Raw genomic sequence first — 18,603 nt, 5'->3', positions numbered from 1 at the left:
ATCTGTGTCATTACTACTCCAGAGAGGCTTTTCCTCTGGTTTAGGACGTTACTGGCTATGTGTATCATTTCTATCCACTGCTTATGCTATATGCTTCTATTATTTTAATTTTCTCTACGAGTTTCAGGAAGACATAGCTGATTAACTTACCTCAGAAGTTTCTTTCCTTCTCTACCAAGTAGGGCCATGCTATTTGCCAAATCTGAATACTTCCCTTTTCTGTCCCATTGCTATTTGCTCTAGATGTTTTTCTAATATGTTCCTCTAGATTTTGTTTTATGAAGTTTTCCATGGTGAGCTATGTGAAAACAGCAAGTTTTGGGTCTGCCAAAAGCATCTGCTGTCTAAAGAAATCTTGTCCACATTCAACTTGCCTGGGTTACATAATCCTTCTCAGAAGAGATCCTTCCATCAGACCAACGACTATTACAAAATCAGTCAATAGTATATGGTCTTTCCTTCCACCCTCCCTCCAACGTAGCTCATCTTTTCTGTGCTTTACCACAAATCCTAACCATGATTTCTTGGGCACGTTTTCCCATGGTACAACATACAATACGTGGTCACCTTAACAGCCACTCACTAATTTTTGAGTTTTTACACTGATGTGACTCGACTTCCCCTCTCCAACCTGCCCTGATATTTGGTAACCAATTCATACTGCTGTCCCAATATTCGCCTGGAGGGTCCTCCTTGTTCTTCCTAGAAAGTCTTCTGCAGCTTTTAGACACACCCTCTCAGGGGTCACTCTAGTCAGCTGAGATCCTGCATCCCTTCCTGTCTGAAGTTTCTGGGGTACAGTCACCCTTTCCGATCTAGTAACAATGAAAGCACCACCCCTTTCCTGAAACCCTCTGTGAGAGCAGGGAGATCACCCACATCTGCCTCCCCTGACCTACGGAGCTCAGCTCTCCTTCACATCTGTTGAGTCTGACCCTCAAATTCTCAACCTTCCTCCTGAGGAAATCTTTCACTTCCTCTGGCGAAATCAACCTGGATTTCTTTATTCTGTTATTATTCTATTGCACCTATTCTTATAGGAAGGTTGCAGCACACTTGTCAAACCAGCCCGTTTTCTCCTGTCCTCGGAAGAAGAGCTGATACCTTGAGACCAAGCCCTCCAGGTGCAGGAATCCTGAGTGGCTTTTGGGGCGCTGGGGCTATTGCAGCTTCACTGAAATGATCTCTTCCCTCAAACCAAGAATGTGCCATGTTTTTGTTTTTTCTTTTATCAATAAGGCCCCCATCTTTCTGTTTGTTGTTAATAAAATTCTACCACCTTTCTATGGTCAAAGCCACACGTTAGGTCTCAGATGTCTAAAATCAAGATCAGACTTTATCTAAATTAACAAATCCGTGTCCAACTTGAAACTACAAAGTGGGGAATGAATGACTCCTAAAAGGCTGTTTTTAAATAATGTGTATCCATGGGTTGGCCTGTGCATAGATTGCCCCCTTGCTTGTTATTCAGTTTAAACACCACCAAAAGAGAACAATCAGTACACACAGTTTAAACCTCAGTTACACAATATTTCTTCTTAGCAGCACACAAGGCACAAGGAATTTATTGCACTAAATGTCTGGCCTGCACACGTGGTTGAAAATTCAGATTGTAAAAGCAGCAATAATTATCCTCCTGTCCTTATAAGTGAATCCATGCCCCGGCTGCACTTGTTACTTAGGCCCCGATGGCACACCGTCTGCAGAGAACCTGTGAAGCTTGTTAAACAGGAGTGCAGTTCAAGATAAAACTGCAGTCATCCAAATTCTAAAGCCAGCCCTCTGGGCACCATGAGCGAACACCAGCAGGAAAGACCAGCACGTGTCACAGCATCTGGCTGCATAACGACCACCACTTCCCCGGGCTCAGTGTGGCCAGGAATTACAGTGGTCACCAAGGTCAAAATACACAGCCTAAGACGGAAAGCGTTTGCAGGGGTCATGGGAGGTCAGAAAGAAAACAAAAGTCTCCACGCTCACCGGGCACAAACAGGCCATTGCAAACTTGTCAGGGCATGAACCCCAATGGCCTGGCACTACAATAGCAACAGTCTCTGATTACTTTGTTCCTGATTCATGAACAAAAAAGCAAAGAGTAAAAACTTAAAAGTAACCAAAGATTGTGGGGACAGGGGCAGGGTGTGGAATAGATTATGTTCAAAAAACGAACAGTTGGAGAACCAATTACTCAACAGCAATTATGGAAGCCAGAGTGCAACAGAATGTCATCTTCCATATCATCAAAGACACTAAGTACCAACGTGGAATTCTCTACGAAGTGAAAATATGTGCCAACACTCAGACAAAATAAAAACAGAGATTCACTACCAGGCATTTCTCACTGATGAAAATTCTAAAGGATGTCCACTACAAACAGAAGAAAAACTACCCCATATGGAAGTTCTGAGATGTAAGTAAGAAACACTGGGGGGACACACTGGGAGAGGGTGAGGGCAGACAGTGGGATCAACAGTGGTCACCACTCAATGTGGGGCGTTGGAATCCAAGGCAGTGAGGAGGACATGTGCGTGGGCACAGCAAGGAGATGAAACAAATAAGATACAGATGATGGGAGCCACCTTACTGCCATAAAAGGGACTTAACAGAGAGTGAAGAAAAAACCCTGTGGAATGATCCCTGTGGAATTTGACTGGAATTAGAAGAATTGGTAGGAATTCATAGTTTTCATTATATTTGATATTGAACCCACGCGTGCGTGTATGCGTGCGTTTCTGTTGACACACATAATCCCTGTTGTTCACTGAGGGAGCCCGAGAGCAACGACAACCACTAGCAACATGCACACCCACCGCAACTGGTGTCCAGATCCAGGTCTCCCGATGTCACTCTCCCCTAAGAGGATTCAGGGCTTCTATAGAAAATGTCCGATGGCAGGGCTGGGGCGGACAACTGCAAGATGAGCTTGGAACAACTTGTCGAGAGAGAAAGGACGTGCTCAAAGAATAATGGGGACAGGTCAAAAAGATATGCTGTGAGCTTAAAATGGCTACCACTGGGCAAATCAGGAGCATTTAAGCACCAAAGTAATAAGCTTTCCTTCCTCCCTCATCTGTTTGCGTGTTTCGTTGGATGTATTGATCAATGCAGGAGGGATGACACAATCATACTATAATCATTTGGCAACCATCAAGGCATTGATTCAGCAAGAGTCATCAATGGGTGCTCCATCTAGTGGGTGAGATTTTGAGGATTGACGATATATTTACAGAGTCTCAGGGTATCTGCACACAAGAGATAAGGGAATAACCAAGGGGAAATAGTAATTTTATGGTGGACAAACTCGGCGACGCTTCTTAACCACACGATCAAAGTCAACATTGCCAGTAACGGAACCCAGCACCTGCCTCCAGATTTGCTGCACTGGGAAGAACTCAGCATCACTTGTGTGACATTTCTGCCAAGTCGGTGTAACCAGAAGCTTCTTAATTTTAAGACTGTTTCCAAAAAACAAATCGATAAATCAATGACTAGAAAAGGTGAAAAACCTTAGACAAATTTTATTTCTGTAAGAGGACAGCTTTATGAATCTGTGTTTAAAATTATATATTAATATAATCAGATTTATGGCACTATAACAATTGTAATACATCCAAACATTGATCGTAACCATAACAGCAGATATCAAAATGATGTCTGTGAAAATTTTTAGGTTCATACACAGTGATAAATATTGGAAAATTGAAAAATAGCTATCAGTTTACACCACTGCAGTATTAATGACAACTTGGTTGTTTGGGTGTTGGATAAACAGCTAGTATTTGGGCAGCATGAGTATGTAAAACTTAACACTGCTTGTTTTCATCCACAAAATCTGCTGCAAAGCTAGTTAGATGCCAAGAAACACAGTTTGAATACTATATAGATTTTCATATACACATATGAAACGAAAATATTTTCCTTCAATAAGGATTTTCACATGCCATATGTTTAATGGGAAAGAAGGAAAATGCTATGTAAACAGCCCAGTAAAGGTGAACTATTTATATTTCAGATCATATAGTTCTTACTCAAAAACGACATATATTCTTGTGATGCATTCAAAACTAGATCATCACTAGATATTAGAGCAAAGTAGACGGTGTTCAGATTGAAGTTCAGCATCAGCTAGAAAAAAAAAGAAAGAATCATACTCTTTATCTAAAATGTAAGTATACATGTTAAGAAGAATGAAAAAAACCTATGAAGACTCCACTACCCAATAGGAGATTACTATTACATATCACTTGCCCATGGCTGCACACTGAATTAACTGCTCTTCCTGCTAAGTTTCAGAGCTTCTGATTGTCTCATTCTTCATTCATTTATTCAACAAGCATGTGCTAAGGTAGTACAACAAGCACTGAAGTTACAAGGTGAAGAGGACATGGTCCACCCCCGAACCATCACCTACTCTAAACTGGAAAAACAGGTGAACAGGCCATTTCCATTCAGAGTCACATATACCATACAAATATAAAGCAGGGCATTATCGGAACACATAGAAGGGACCTCCTGGCTTTGTGTCAATATTGTCTGCCTTTTGGTGGCGGTGATACGTATGTTCGTATCTGAAGGACAAGGAAAAAGCATGCCACATAGAAGGAAGAAGCAGATGCAAAGACTAGAGTGGGGAAGAACAGCGTGGAATGAGAAGTAGTCTAGTTTAGCTATCAATAGATGCTAGAGCAAAGGGGCAGACTAGAGTTAGTAGCAAGAGACAAGGCCGAATTATTTGGCAAGAAGTAAATTGATTTGGGTGGTTTTAACCATGCAAAAGTATGTGATGTTTCTCCTGAAGGTAAAAGGTAAACCAATGACAAAGTCAATGACTGGAGGTTTAAATGTCACCGATCAGGTGACAGCTATATGGACTGTAATTGCCTAAGTATTACTAGATGAGCCTGGTTACTGGGCCTTATATCACTAGCAAAAACAGGATAGATTGATGAAGCCCAGTTTTCAATGTACAAGTTAAAAGTTCCATATGGGTGGTAGAGGAAAGGAAGGGGACGGCCAGAAATAAAAAGAGATACGTGGACTTTGAGGTTTTCGAAAGGCTACACGTGATGAATAAATGAGGAAGAAATGTATTCTTCATAATGCTTGTTTATGCTTTCAACTTTCCCACTTGCAATGCATGAGAAAATAGTTATTGTAGTATCTATTATCAAAACATGGAGAAGGATGCCATATTCTTTATTGTTTATTTCAGAAATTAATGGTATCTAACTGGAATCAGTACATTTTGGCCACCTACCTTCTTCTACATCTCTAGTTATGCTTTCCACCAACTTCTGCTGCTCCTGAAATAAATCAAATCTTAGTTACAGTATTTAAGTTAAACAAGAGGCTTTAATGTAGGAATGTGGCCTTTACATAACACCTTTAAAGAGTAGACCTTGCTTGGGCATTGTGTAAATACACACAAAAGTAATCACATAAATAAAATAAATTTGTACTCATTTTAATTTAATAGAGAACATATATAGGTGACGCTGTTTAGACTAATCCGACCATAGTGCAGCTGAAATTCGTCTACTGAATACACACAATTTCAGAAGGATGAGGTGTGATCTGACTCCTACAAAGAATCAAACAAGTCATATTTTACAGTGAATGCATTACTTTTCAATCCTTAGAAAAACAGCCCTTTATAAAACTTTAATCAGTTTTTTTTTAACTTTAATGGATTTTTTCCTTTATGGATTTTTTATCTTAATCGTTTCTTGCACTTTTAAAAAATTAACCTTAGGGTGTGTTCTAGGCTATTTCTCAGCATAGAACCTTAAATACATAAAATGATGATTGTGGCCCTGTCACGTCATGTGAAAATTCTACTGGCATCAACAATCACAAAAACTATTTTCTTGTCTGTATTATGACTGAAACATTTATATTTGTATGGACACAAAGATTACAGGAAATCTGACTTAGAAAGTATGGCCTAGACCCAGTTTTCAAATTTAGTTTCTGATTCATGACTAAAGAATTAGTAACAACGAAAAGAATACATAATTATTTAATTGTAACTTCGTATTCTTTCTACAAATGAGGGAGGCCCAATTTTTGAAATATTCGAGTGGTTGTAGTTAGTCTACTTAATTACGAAATGTATGGGAATATTTCAAACTCTATACTGCAAGTGTCCCAGTCTAAAGTTTTCTTATTTAATCCTTCCTTCTGAAAGGTATCCTCTCACTACATGACCGAAACGGGGCTTACAATAATGTCCAGAACATAATAGACAGTGTGGTGACAACGATAATATGACACCCAATGCCTTTACAAATTCAGGGGTGAAGACAAATCTGTTGGCCATCATGGTTTCCAATATTTGCAGAGACTGTTTTCCATAACACCTTTTTGTCAATAGCTTCATAGAAGGGGCTTATAAAATGAATAATGTGACAACATTACTAGACGGCCTTGTAAAAACAACAACCCAATACCAGGTGAAGGGAGAGGCCTGTCATGAAACAGTTTTAATTCCAATTAATCAACAATATATAAAATGCAAATCACATTTTTCTGTGACTTGAATTAGGGAACTGCAAATGTAACGTTATTTTCTTTTCCCCAAAGCCCTTTTCCTAGATATTTACTTCGATTATCTTTATGTTTATTTGTAGGTGAAGATTGTGTTCAGATAGTAGAAGTAGCTTGTAGTCCAATATTCAGAAGGAGAATGCTTCTGCAAGTTTATTTATACCTTTCCATTACTCAAAAATATAGACAGGTGAGAAAATTATACACAGGAAAAGAATGTATCCACGAACTTTAATTCAAAGGAGTTTCACTAGAAGGGTTTTCTCATAACTGGTACTTCTCAGACTCTGTCCCATAGAAATCTAAGGTTCCACTGGGGACCCCGCAGGAACACAAAATCTCAGAGTCTCCATGTCTCCGTTAGCTAGGCAGCTCTACTTGTCTATATTTTATATCATATAGTTTCGTTCAAAATTTTTTTTAAAGACTCGTATTAGACTGAAAAATAAATATTTTTGAAGTCAGAAAGTCACTGATTTAGTCAAAGTCCGTAATTGTACATAACAGGCAATCAAGCTCAGAGAGATCAGAGGTCACCTGAGGTCACAAAACCAATGAGCTGCAGGCCAGGAATGGGCTTTAGGACTTCTTACTGAGGCTAGAGTAACATGCCAGCTACTTCCTCATATTCAGGAAATTGCCATCAATTTCTGACTCAGACAAAATGAATACCTAAAACTTTGTCATGTAGTTCAACAATACTGAGGCATGAGAAACAAAATAGTAACTTTCTAAATAATTGGAAGCTTTAAAGTCATGAAAAAAAATAAGGAAACTGAGACTGATATCAAAACTCCGATTAATAGCAGTCAATACACTCAATATATAAAGCACAAACATTTCTCAACACAGGACCGAGAACTTGAAGGAGAAAATCTTTAATGATAGAAAGCAAACTCGAACTGAGGAAATTCTTCCTTAAAGGAACCTTTCTTTTCCTGAAAATAAAACTTGGTTGACCGATATCAACCAACAAATGCGTTAACCATGTTGTGGTAATCTGTAGCAAGCAAAACTTATACCACAAAAGAGATTTCTCTTTATCTCCTAGCACACTTCTGGCCAACCTCACATCATCACAGCTGGACCATAAGTCTTTCCAGCATTCTGTCGTGATTGGGAGACGTATCTCTGTATCTTGACGGAGTAGCGCTTTTTCATCTCTCTTAATCAGGCTTGCACAATTGGGCAAAACAACGCCCCACAGGGGGATAGTGGCTAACTTGGAAAAAAGGTGTTGAGTTTAAAGTAAACCATTTATCAGTTTATCTAGAAATACTGAAAAACTAAATACATCTTTCCTACCAAAAATTAATTAAAGAAAAATTGTCCACAAGCATATTCTCTTGCGTAGCTTCTGCAGTTACACTCTTTCATCTTCTGATTTTTCTGGAGACGACTAAGGAGAACATTTGAAGTATGTATCACGCTGAACAACTCACAAAACATTAGACATACACTTTCCTTTTGTACCCAGTATTCCAATGTCAGCACTTCGAAGCACTGAGATCCTATACGACCAAAAGGCTGTCTCAAAATACTTGGCTCTGCTATGCTATGTTATGATGAAATTAAATGAAAAAACAAGGTTGAAACCTCATTTAGCACAGGCCTACGCTATTTTGCTTGTCATTAAGCGGGCCATAAAAATACCATCAAATTACAAACCAATCTGCATTGACAGAAATGGCTATCTTAGAAGGTGATGTCAACATTATGGCAAATGACACAACAACGTTGCATCTCCTCTAACATCTATAACTAGTTGGACATCTCTAGCCCAAAAGAGGTTCCTCTGTCCCACACACTAGGATGCCTAAAAGATCCCACAGCCGTAAAGGGAAGGAGGGTGTATGGGAAGTGAAAGGGAGGCAGGATGGGGGGAAGGACAGGAACAGGCCCACACCTGGTTCCAGGTGGACAGGCTGAGCCTGAAGCCCCAGCAAAGGCAGTAGCAGTGGAGGGGTTGGGGCGCAACCCCCACATCACAGCCCAATGGAGGGTAAGAGGGGCAGCAGCAGCATCCCCCCACCTCCACAAGAATCCCAACCCTCCCCAGTTGCAGCAGTGCTGGCACCACCAGAGACCAGTAGCAGCAGCAGAAATACTTCTCCAGCCTCCAACCACAGCACAGTCCTACCAGGGCCACAGGGAACCAGGTGAGCTCAGTGGGCTCAAGACAGGCTCTCCTCAACCAGCGCTTTCCCCTGTTCCCTCCCAAGGTGCTGGTGCCCAGCGAACGTCGTGATCTGGATACAGCGGCAACACCCATCATGCTGGTCACCCAGGCCAGCACTCCCACACTCACAGCTAAGCCCCCACACTTGGACCCCCTAGGCACAAGTAGCACCAGTGAAAGAAAACAGAAACTGTGCTATTGCATCAGCTACTGAAAAACAAAACAGAGACGTCTAATTATCTACCTGCTGAATTGCTCACATCAAAATGTACATCAATAAGAAAGTGTTCACTACTTCAAATGAGCCTGCAGAGGAACAAGCCATCCAGCAGCATGAACAACCAGGGTAACAGGGTAACACTGAGACAACGACACTTCTCCAGAAACCAAGTCAAAGTCACGAAAGATTGTGATCTACGTGATAGAGATTTCAAGATAGCAGCCAGGAAGAATCTCAATGAGATACAAGAAAACTCACGAGGCAGTTCAATGAGTTCAGGAGCAAAATTAATGCACAGAAGGACTACTTTACCAAAGGTATGAAAACTATAAAAAAGGTCCAAACAGAAATCCTGGAGCTGAATGAGGAACTCAAGAAATGAGATCAAAATGGACATTTTAATAACAGTATTGCACAAAGAAAACAAGTTGCTAGTAAAGACGCCATTTCATTGCCATCTCAGTCATCAATTATTCAAGTGATGCCGAGATATACAGATATAAGTGAACTTCATTTTAAAAATTCAAATATTTGCTCAATTTACCTCTTTCGAAAATGTACTGTGGCTTAGCAAGACATTTTATTTTATTATTACTTTTTAAGCAAGACATTTTAAATCATCGAAATAAAAATGCTATAAGTAAAACAGAAATTAAGGATGTACTATCATGTAAAAAGATGACAACTTTTAACTTAGAAAGAGAAGTTAATCTTTCCAGGGTTACACGTTTGCCGAATTCATAAAAAGGATTTACCTCGGTTTCATTGAAATAAGAAACATCCACATTTAGTTAGTAAATGTCAATCATTCACTTACGCTTAGGGATGGCGAAACTGGGCTGCAGGAAAACTAAAATTGTTATAAACCATCGCCAAATTAAAAACAATGCAGAAGTAAGCCAAAGCATCTCAAAGCATACCATTCGTTGTTAGGTAGTAATATTTCTTTTGTAAAATCTAATTGAAAAGCAGCTTTTCCAGAAATTTAAAATGTGTCAGTTAATTACATTTATTGAATACAGTTAATGACAGGTAGCTCTTAAAACATGGGAGATGCAGGGACTTACAAAAGATGGTCAAATTTCTGTCTCCATTCTACATTAGCACACACAATTATGCCCTTTACGTTGTGTGCATTAGTCAATGAAACAACTCAGAATCTCACCAAGTTAAGAACAAGAATTACATCGCAAATCTGAAACCCAAAGGAAAGAAGGTAATATAACTAACCTTCATCAAGTTGGTGCGCGTGCCATTATTAGAAGTCTGTGGGGCTGACGTAGCAATCACCAACTGCTCTCTTGGAGCGAGATTTCCTTGAGGTCGGAACCAATCATTTAGCCTTCCAACACAAGGGAGGTGCAGGTCTGGCCTCCTGGGAGCCGTGCTGAGTAAAGAGTTCTGTGGTGCATTCATGAGAAGCTGGGTTCTCATCTCTGCCAGCGTGTCCTTAATCCTGTGAAGATTGTAAGAGCAAAGACTTAGTATTTTATTTTTTCCTTAATGATTTGCAGTTCTTAATGTTTCCATAATAGTAAGTGGAATTGCCCATCAAACGAACACTGAAAATATGTCAGGGCAGACCTACCAAGTACAAGGATATGTTTCAAATTGTTTTAAACCGGTACATATGTTTCTGTGGGGAAGCCAGGCTAAGAAGTAATTCAAAGTAGGGAGGGGAGGAAAAGGCCTATCAGTGATGTTGACGGCTTAACAGATAATACTTTCTGCCTTCTGGAATGGCTGAACCCATAAGATTCTTGAGGATTGCTAAGAGACATACATAGTAAACAAGTTTAGAAATTTGTTGAAATCCCACAAAGCTATTTTCAAGCATTTGCTTTCACTGCCCTTGGGTAATCCCCTCATTACCCTGAAGAAATTAACCATTTGGCACTGAGGCGTCATTTAGAACAACAGCCTCTGGGGGAGAACAAGAGAGCCTGGTTGGTGATCATACTGAACTGAAACAGCTCCAGGGGCATGTAGCTTATGACACTGTTACCAAGGCACTGGAGGTGGGATCTGCCCTTTCTGTCTTCCACACACCCCCTCAGGCTGACCACCTTATTTTTATAGCCACTTAGTCAGTTACACTACCCTTCACCCCTATGTTAACCTTCTCCTATATTTCACATGTATGCCTCTGTGTACATCCAAAAGACTAGAAAAAACAGCTTGTCCGAAAGCGACCTCTAGAGACAAAAACACAGAGCACAATCGAGAAAGTACATTTACCAAGTGCCAGAATATGCAGAGTACTTAACCCTTTGGGTTTAAGTTGTTATAGTAAATAGTTACCTCATATTTAGGGAAATTTTGACAAGAAATTTTATAATAAATAGCGCTGTCTAAATCACAAAGCTTCAAAAACACTTTGCTTAGAGACTGGTAGGTCAGATTAAGGCTATGAAAAGCGTGAGAAGGAAAAATACAGTCATGTAAAACCAAAAATGGGAGAGATGCATCCTGAACTAACATTTTAAAAGTAATTTATTCACTAACATCATTTTCCAAAATTATACTATTTAGTAAGCTTTCACTTCCTATTAATCTCGGGAATCTGCCTGGATAAAAACTAGACTTTAGAGGCAAATTAATGAGCTCGATTGATTTTTCTCTTTGTTTGGACTTACTTGTTTAGTTTCTTTTCCAAAGATGCTGTAACTTTTAATTCCTCTAGGTAGAGGCGCTTACATTCTTCCAATTCTATTTTAAAATGTTTCGCTTTGGAGAGTTCAGATTCCAGACGTTGAATTCTGACCTGCAGACGTTGAATTCTGTCACCACGGTCATTTAACGGATCTACGTTTTCTTGACATGCTGCTTGTTCCTAAAGCCAACGGAAAGGATACATTTTAAAAATAATTATAACCTGAATAATTATAGTCTATTTGTATTCTTTAGTTTTAAGTCAATGATTTAGAGGGCAATTTAAATGTGAAAAAAGCTCAAGTTTAAAATACTTATCATCAATATGGAATGAAATACATCTGAATTATGAAAATATTTCGAATCATCTCATCTGACTGTTCCAATAAGAGAATCAATTTGAAATTTTAAGAATTGAACAATATGACTTAATAATCTAAGAGTATGGTGCAGTTTTTAAATCACCCTTTTTCTTTATTTCCTAATAGTCTCGTTTTATATCAACTGGCCTTAAAAATAAAATCATTTTCCACAAAGAATGATTCTCAAAGATCAACTGAGTGATAATAGTGATGGGAACTGAAATATCAAGAAGGAGAGGCAAATCCCACCTTAGTTCCAGAAATCTGAAAATAAAAAAGTACCCGCTGTGAACGGAATAGGGGAATGACGTACAATACGTATATCCAAAATGTCATCTGCAGTGAAACGAATTAAGGCATGGTAATCAGTGAATTAACCTGTAAAAACAGATTTAAAAAATGTTTTCTACTACATCCTGTCTTGCTCAGTCTTCAATATCCCAGAATTTTTAGTGTTCTGCTTCACGCTTTTCTACCTCATTCGTGACTATATGAATTTTGAGGCTCAATAATTTTTATCTCCTCTTCTTTTTATTCTCTAGTTTTTCACATGACTTTTGTACTCCTTTATAGATAATAACTCCTGTTAAGATTGATTTTCTTCAACAAGATGTAGACATCCTTTTTAAAAAACTGTTTAAAACAAATTGTGTTTGTTTCCAATCTAGTTGTGGGATGCACAGCTCAGCTCCAAGTCAAATCGTTCTCTTCAATCTACTAGTTATGGCGGGTCCAGCTCACTGACCCATGCGGGAAACGAACCGGCAACCTTGGTGTTATGAGCACTGCACTCTAACCACTGAGCCAACCGGCCACCCACCCACCGGGGGCTCAGCTCCAAGCTCCAGCCATTGTTTTCAATCTAGCTGTGGAGGGTGTACCTAACTGGTGCATGTGGCAATCGAACCAGCGACCTTGGTGTTATGAGCACGATGCTCTAACCATTGAGCCAACTGGCCACCCCACAGATGGAGACATTCTGAAGATGCAGTTTCCAGTTTTGCTGTGAGATCGTCATTCTGAACGAGTAAGATAGTATAATTTGGTTACGAAGGAAGTTGACTGAGAATAGTCTAACCCCAAACCAGTATCAACTTTTGAAATCAATTCAGTTGCAATAAAATGTCATCGATACTGTAGCAGAGTCTTAGAATGTGGAACCTTGAATTACTCAGAATGAAGAACGAACATAAAAGCACCAGGAGTCTCAAAAATGCATCCTTTACTGTCATCGACTTTGCCACACGACATCTGCACTTGATTTTCTACTATTTCTTGAATGCTTGTTTCATGTCTTTCTTCTATAAAATGACTATAAGTCACCTCCCAGTTGATAGTCTCTCACCTGTTCCCCATTTTAACTCTCCATAATTTCTTAAGAAGTTGTAGGGAGTTACAAGTAACTCATCCGAGTTACTTCGGCCTCTGTCAGCTACAAATGTTTCATGGCAATTTGAATTGCTTTCCAAGAAGAAATGATTCCCAAGGTTAAGGAGAAATCACATCTCACACTGTGAATGTTTAGTGAGATGAGCGCTACATTTTTTTCACCAACAACAAAAGTCTTAATTCGATAACGCTGTCTCGTAATCCTCTCTTACTTTCCAAGATATACGAGAACATCCTCAACAGCAATAGCAACAACAACAAATCTCCTGGAATTTCAGTGGAACTGAGCAGGGTAGAACTACTTTCCTGTAGATACAATGCTTATTTGGTAAGACGAGGTGAGTGGATATAGTGTTTTTAAAACATGCCTACAAATTCTTGACATTTCTCCATGAAATCCCCTCTCTTTTAATATGTGCTGGCCTTAGTGAGTCACTGGATTCTAGTGCATGGAATAGGGCAGAACTGCTGTGAGAATGCTATGTCTGAGGCAGGAAATGTGATACAGCTTCCATTGGACTTTGTCTCTCGAGAAGCTCGGCCTGAGAACCCAGCCACCAGCTGTGCAGAATGAAGAAGCCCAGGCCACACAGTCAGGCCTCCTATAGATGTTTGCGCTGAGATGGGCCCAGCGGATGTCCCGGGCAAAAGGCCGCTTCAACTGCTACATGTGTGTGTTACAGCCTTTAGATGATTCTCATTCGCAGCTTCATGGCCACCCAGCTGATGCCAAGTGGAAAAGAAATGAGCTGGTCTCACAGACCTTCATCCAACTGCATTGCTTTGGAACAAAACAGATGCTGTTTTGAGCCACTAGCTTTTGAGTTGGTTTCTTGAGCAGCAATAAATAACTGGCATTGTTACTGATATTCAAAATGGTGTGAGGCCACAAGGAAAGCCATCTAAAGCCTGTAGGAGTGCCTTTGCACCAGGAGGGACTTGGAAGCCGAAAGGATGTGGAGAAGAGTGAGAATGACAACCACAGGGTCTCCAAGAGACGCTTCTTGGGGGCTTGCTGGCCCCTGAAGAGGCTGACAGCAAGGGCTTCTCAGCCAGTGAAGAAAATGAGTCTGAAATCTGGATGAAAGGGGACTCTTGCTATGAAGTAACAAAGTAAAATCCATGAGATACATGAGCTAACGAAAGACTATGAACTGTAAAGGATCCAGGACATATTGTGTTCAAATATCTGTTTCCCATTTACAGCCTCTGCCACAGGTCCCGTTTCTGTTTCCCATTTACAGCCTCTCCTAAGGTCCCCACAGGGCAAATCACGCTAAAATAAAGAAATGGCTTCTGGGTGAAGATCAAATTCCCTGTGCTCCCAGGAAGACATGATATAAGGATGAAGAGAAGACTGTAAAACTCTTCCTCGAGACCTCAAAAGGGTTAAGGTGGGGCCTTAAATTCCTGGAAGGATCTACAGAGTATAAGAATTTTAAAGGCATGGTCCTGCAACAACTACAGGAAGCCCAAGAGCTTCTCTCAAAACGATTTATGACAGTGGCTTTTCTAATGGCACGAACCCCAATAAACTCACACGCAACTCCAAGCTTTTAGGATGATCAAGTAGCAAACAACCAGCTTGTTACCTTGGACTAATAAAAACCAAGAGAGTGAAAACTAAGAGGAGGCCTGTGGGTCTTAGGCATTCGCGTGGAGGAATGATGCTGAGGAAAGAGCTGCAAGCACAGGTCATTTCTTATGAAAAGCACAGAACAAAGAGCTCACAGGGCCCAGCAAAGGGCCATGGAGAAGCACTGGCAAGGTTACCACTGAGTCCTAATCCAAGAACGGACAGCACACATCAGGCTGTATTTCAGAATTGCTACGGACTAAGGTGCCTTCCACTTTCCATTTCTGCAGGGGAAACTTCAGCAGTCGAGCAGAATGTTGGGTGTGTGGGTGGTAGATACCTTGTCCCTTCCATTCTCATGTTTTCATACTGAAAGGAATTGTCCTCAAGGGGCTTTATCCTAGAAACCAAAAACCAGGCCCTTCATCCCCATTTGCACCAGACTCACATGGTAAAATCTTAGACTCGAACCTGAGCCTGATGCCATAAACTTGAGACTTGTGGGGAGTATTGTGTAGGGATGAGTGTATTTTCCATGTGGGAGGAATATAAAGAATTGTGGACAGTGGATAGATCAAGCTGGTTTTTAAATGTGTCCGTAAATTTTGAAATATTCATTGCATAAAAACAGTCTAATATGGGTCAACATTAGTGCCTTGCTCCTAATGAACAGAATATGTTGAAAGAGATTCCGTGTGAATTCCAAGACTCCTTCACAAAGGGCAACACCGCTCCTGTTGGTTATGTCTCTGAGGATCTGAACCTTGGAACCCAGCCCCGTGTTGTGGGGGGCTCGGGCCACACTGCGAGCCGGCTGTTCAGGTGTGGGTGTCCCTGCTGTCTGCCCCAGCTAGAGTGCCGACCAACAGTAGGCACCAACAACCGGACACATTGCTGAACAGACTTTCAAATGATTCCAGCCACCAGCCACGGAGCTGCCCCAGTTGAAGCTGAGGGGAACAGAGACAGACGGCCCTGGCCACACTCTTCTCAAGTATGGATTTGTGAACCAAATAACTGTGGTTTATTTCAGCCACTCCATTGGGGAGTTAAGGAAAAAATAGACACAACTTCTGGATTATAAAAAGATATAATAAGCAACATAACTTATGCAGTATAAATTACAGACATATCTTCTTTTATTGCACTTTGCTGTAATGCGTTTTGCAACTATTATTATTATTATTATGTTTTACAAATTGAAAGCTTGTAATAATCATGCATAAAAAAATGCTATGCTTTAAAGGACACATTGAAAAACTAAAAAGCAAGCTAATGAAAGGGAGAAATATTTGAAAATCCTGTATGTGATAACTAATTTGTATCTAGGTTATACAAAGATTCTTACAATTCAGCAAGAAAAAGACTATCCAATTTTAATGGGCAATGGAACTGAATAATCAATTCTTCAAGGAAGATATATGAATGGATAATACGCCTGTGAGAAGATTGCTCAGGATCATTAGTCATCAGAAAAAAATAAATCAAAACCACAATATGGAGCAGAGAGTACACTAGTGGTTCCCTAGGGCTAGGAAGAGTGGGAAGGGCAGACTGGCACACAGTGAAAGCTAACAGGTACAAGGATACTTTCCAGGGTCATGAAAATGTTCTAAAACTGATTGTGATGACGACTACATAAAGCTTTGAACACACTAAAAGCACTGCACTGGACAGTTTAAATGAGTGAACTGCATGCTATGTTCATTATATCTCAATCAAGCTGTTACGAATGAACAGAAGGAAGGAAGGGAGGAAGGAGGGGAGGAAGGGGAAGGAAGGAAGGAAGGAAGGAAGGAAGGAAGGAAGGAAGGAAGGAAGGAAGGAAGGAAGGAAGGAAGGAAGGAAAGAAGGAAGGAAGGAAAAAAGAAAGAAAGAAAGAAAGAAAGAAAGAAAGAAAGAAAGAAAGAAAGAAAGAAAGAAAGAAAGAAAGAAAGAAGAAAGAAGCTGATTTGGAGCCAGTGCTTTGGGGGTCATGCAACAGTGTCCTTCTTGGCTTTAGATAACTAGCCAGGGTTGAGATATAGGAGAGGTAACAGAATGCCCTTTTAAAGAAAAATTATATAGAAAAATAGCGGTCTTTTTCACTGCTTCTGTCTATGAAATTAAGGAAAAATCTATATCATACTGCTAAAAGCATTGAGTGGTTTATATTTCCCCAAATTAAGTGATTTTTGGGTTCCAAACGGATTATAAATTACCTTCTGTTTTAACCTATTTTTCTGAATATCCATTTCTGATTGATTGGGTTCTAAATCTCCAAAGACACTAACCTCTCCATTTTGATTGTCATGTAGCATCCTTGTATTCTGAAAGAGTGTCTTCAGTCTGCAGAATTGTAGAAAATGAGTAAGTCAAATTCTTTAAGACAAATATTTAATAATTATTTAAAGAGAGATTATGTCTATCATACAAAATAAACAAACCTATAAATTATGAACCTCTCCTATTTATTCCAGTATAATAGTTTGAGAGCATACTAATTAAATTGTATCTTAGGTAAGTAACATAAAACAATTGTGATACATATGACACAGACATCATATTGTAACGATGAAAGGTTCTTATAATTAAAGTATTATTAACATCCGCTTAAGATTGTTAGTATCAAACGTTACCCTATTATTAAATATCAGCTAAAGCAGAGATCAGTGTCAAAGGTGAAGAAGGAAAGTATAATATATGTGGGTGTTTCGAAAAGACAGAAAAATACCATTCGGAGCCTACTGACCACAGTCTACAGGAAGAAAAGAAATCATTCAAAATAGAAAGAGAAACCGGAAGGAAAAATCTGGTCAGAGTGGAAAGGAAAGAGGCAGGGCTTTAGAAGAAAGGACACTGGAGAGATAATGTGTAACAGTCTCTTCAAGTCTGTTTTAAGAAGAGATCTTTGCCAGCACAATTTAATAAAATGAGAAGAATCCAAAACAATGCAGAGAAAGACAGTGACAGGAGGGAAAAAAAACACTGAGGAGAATCAGAGAAAAACTTCATTCAGTTTGCAGCAAGGGCACGCCACGTGCGGGCTTCCCAGATGTTGGGAAACTTCCATTATTATCTGAGTGAGACGATTACTCATCTCATTCTTCTTTAGGTTATACATCTGGTTTGGTATGTATGACATGTTTTATAACTGAAAAAAGTAGAAAGAACATAGAAGCCAAATCAATAACACTTCTGATGATGTTAAACAAAACCACAGATAGGTTTTTAGACATTAAACTGTTAGAATGCCGAAGGGAAGAACACTATTAAAGAAGGAAAGATTACCAAAGAGAGCAAAGACATCTTGCAGAAATAAAGATTCAAGGGAGACCAGGAAGAGCGCAGTTGACAGTATATGCAAAAGACACTGTCATTACAGTTATAGGAATCATTAAAGAGCAGGTATAACATTTTGGCATTCACACAAGTTTGATTGTGCTGTGAGTTTCTGAAGTAAATTTTTAAGTAGGACAATGTGTTTAACTATGAAAATTACAGATATGAAATACATTTGTACTTAGGTTTTCATCAAGGAAGAGTTACAGTTAAATAGTAATTAATGGTTGACATGATCTGAAATATCAAAACCTTACCTGGTAACCTCTTTCTCTAATCCATCATTTGTCTTCTTTTGTTGATTCAAATCATATTGCAGAGATTCTGTTAACTTCTTATAGTACTCTAATTGTTTCTT

General features: G+C 39.5%; 2 protein-coding genes across 3 annotated transcripts in view; one reads left to right on the top strand and one right to left on the bottom strand.

The window, feature by feature from the left end:
* The window catches only part of LOC148759163 (ankyrin repeat domain-containing protein 26-like), a 101,446-nt gene that overhangs the window by 15,082 nt on the left and 67,761 nt on the right, over positions 1–18,603 (top strand). The window contains exon 1 of one of the 2 annotated variants that reach the window (XM_088800138.1): positions 17,189–17,273. The exons of the other annotated variant lie outside the window; for it this stretch is intronic. The gene's annotated coding sequence lies outside the window, so the exon portion shown is untranslated. Of the gene's footprint in view, positions 1–17,188; positions 17,274–18,603 lie in introns of those variants that run through there. 2 annotated transcript variants of the gene reach the window in all.
* LOC148759165 (ankyrin repeat domain-containing protein 26-like) lies at positions 3,499–17,249 on the bottom strand. Its single transcript, XM_088800607.1, has 5 exons — positions 17,198–17,249; positions 11,582–11,778; positions 10,176–10,401; positions 5,258–5,303; positions 3,499–4,125 (listed from the first exon to the last, which is right to left on the bottom strand). The coding sequence occupies exons 1-5, from the start codon at positions 17,222–17,224 to the stop codon at positions 4,076–4,078; spliced, it is 546 nt and encodes a 181-aa protein (XP_088656733.1). The 5' UTR covers positions 17,225–17,249; the 3' UTR covers positions 3,499–4,075.

The sequence above is a fragment of the Rhinolophus sinicus genome, chromosome 1 (genome assembly GCF_057876585.1).
Source record: "Rhinolophus sinicus isolate RSI-liver-muscle chromosome 1, RSI-T2T, whole genome shotgun sequence".
NCBI lineage: Eukaryota > Metazoa > Chordata > Mammalia > Chiroptera > Rhinolophidae > Rhinolophus > Rhinolophus sinicus.
This window is presented reverse-complemented; position numbering and strand designations above follow the sequence as displayed.

Excerpts from the sequence above, each read along its gene's own strand:
- LOC148759165 (XM_088800607.1), bottom strand. The coding sequence starts at position 17,224 with ATGCTACATGACAATCAAAATGGAGAG. Across the intron at positions 11,779-17,197 it reads ATGACAATCAAAATGGAGAG|GAACAAGCAGCATGTCAAGA; the intron begins GTTAGTGTCTTT and ends CGTTGGCTTTAG. Across the intron at positions 4,126-5,257 it reads AACTAGAGATGTAGAAGAAG|CTGATGCTGAACTTCAATCT; the intron begins GTAGGTGGCCAA and ends TTTTTTTTCTAG.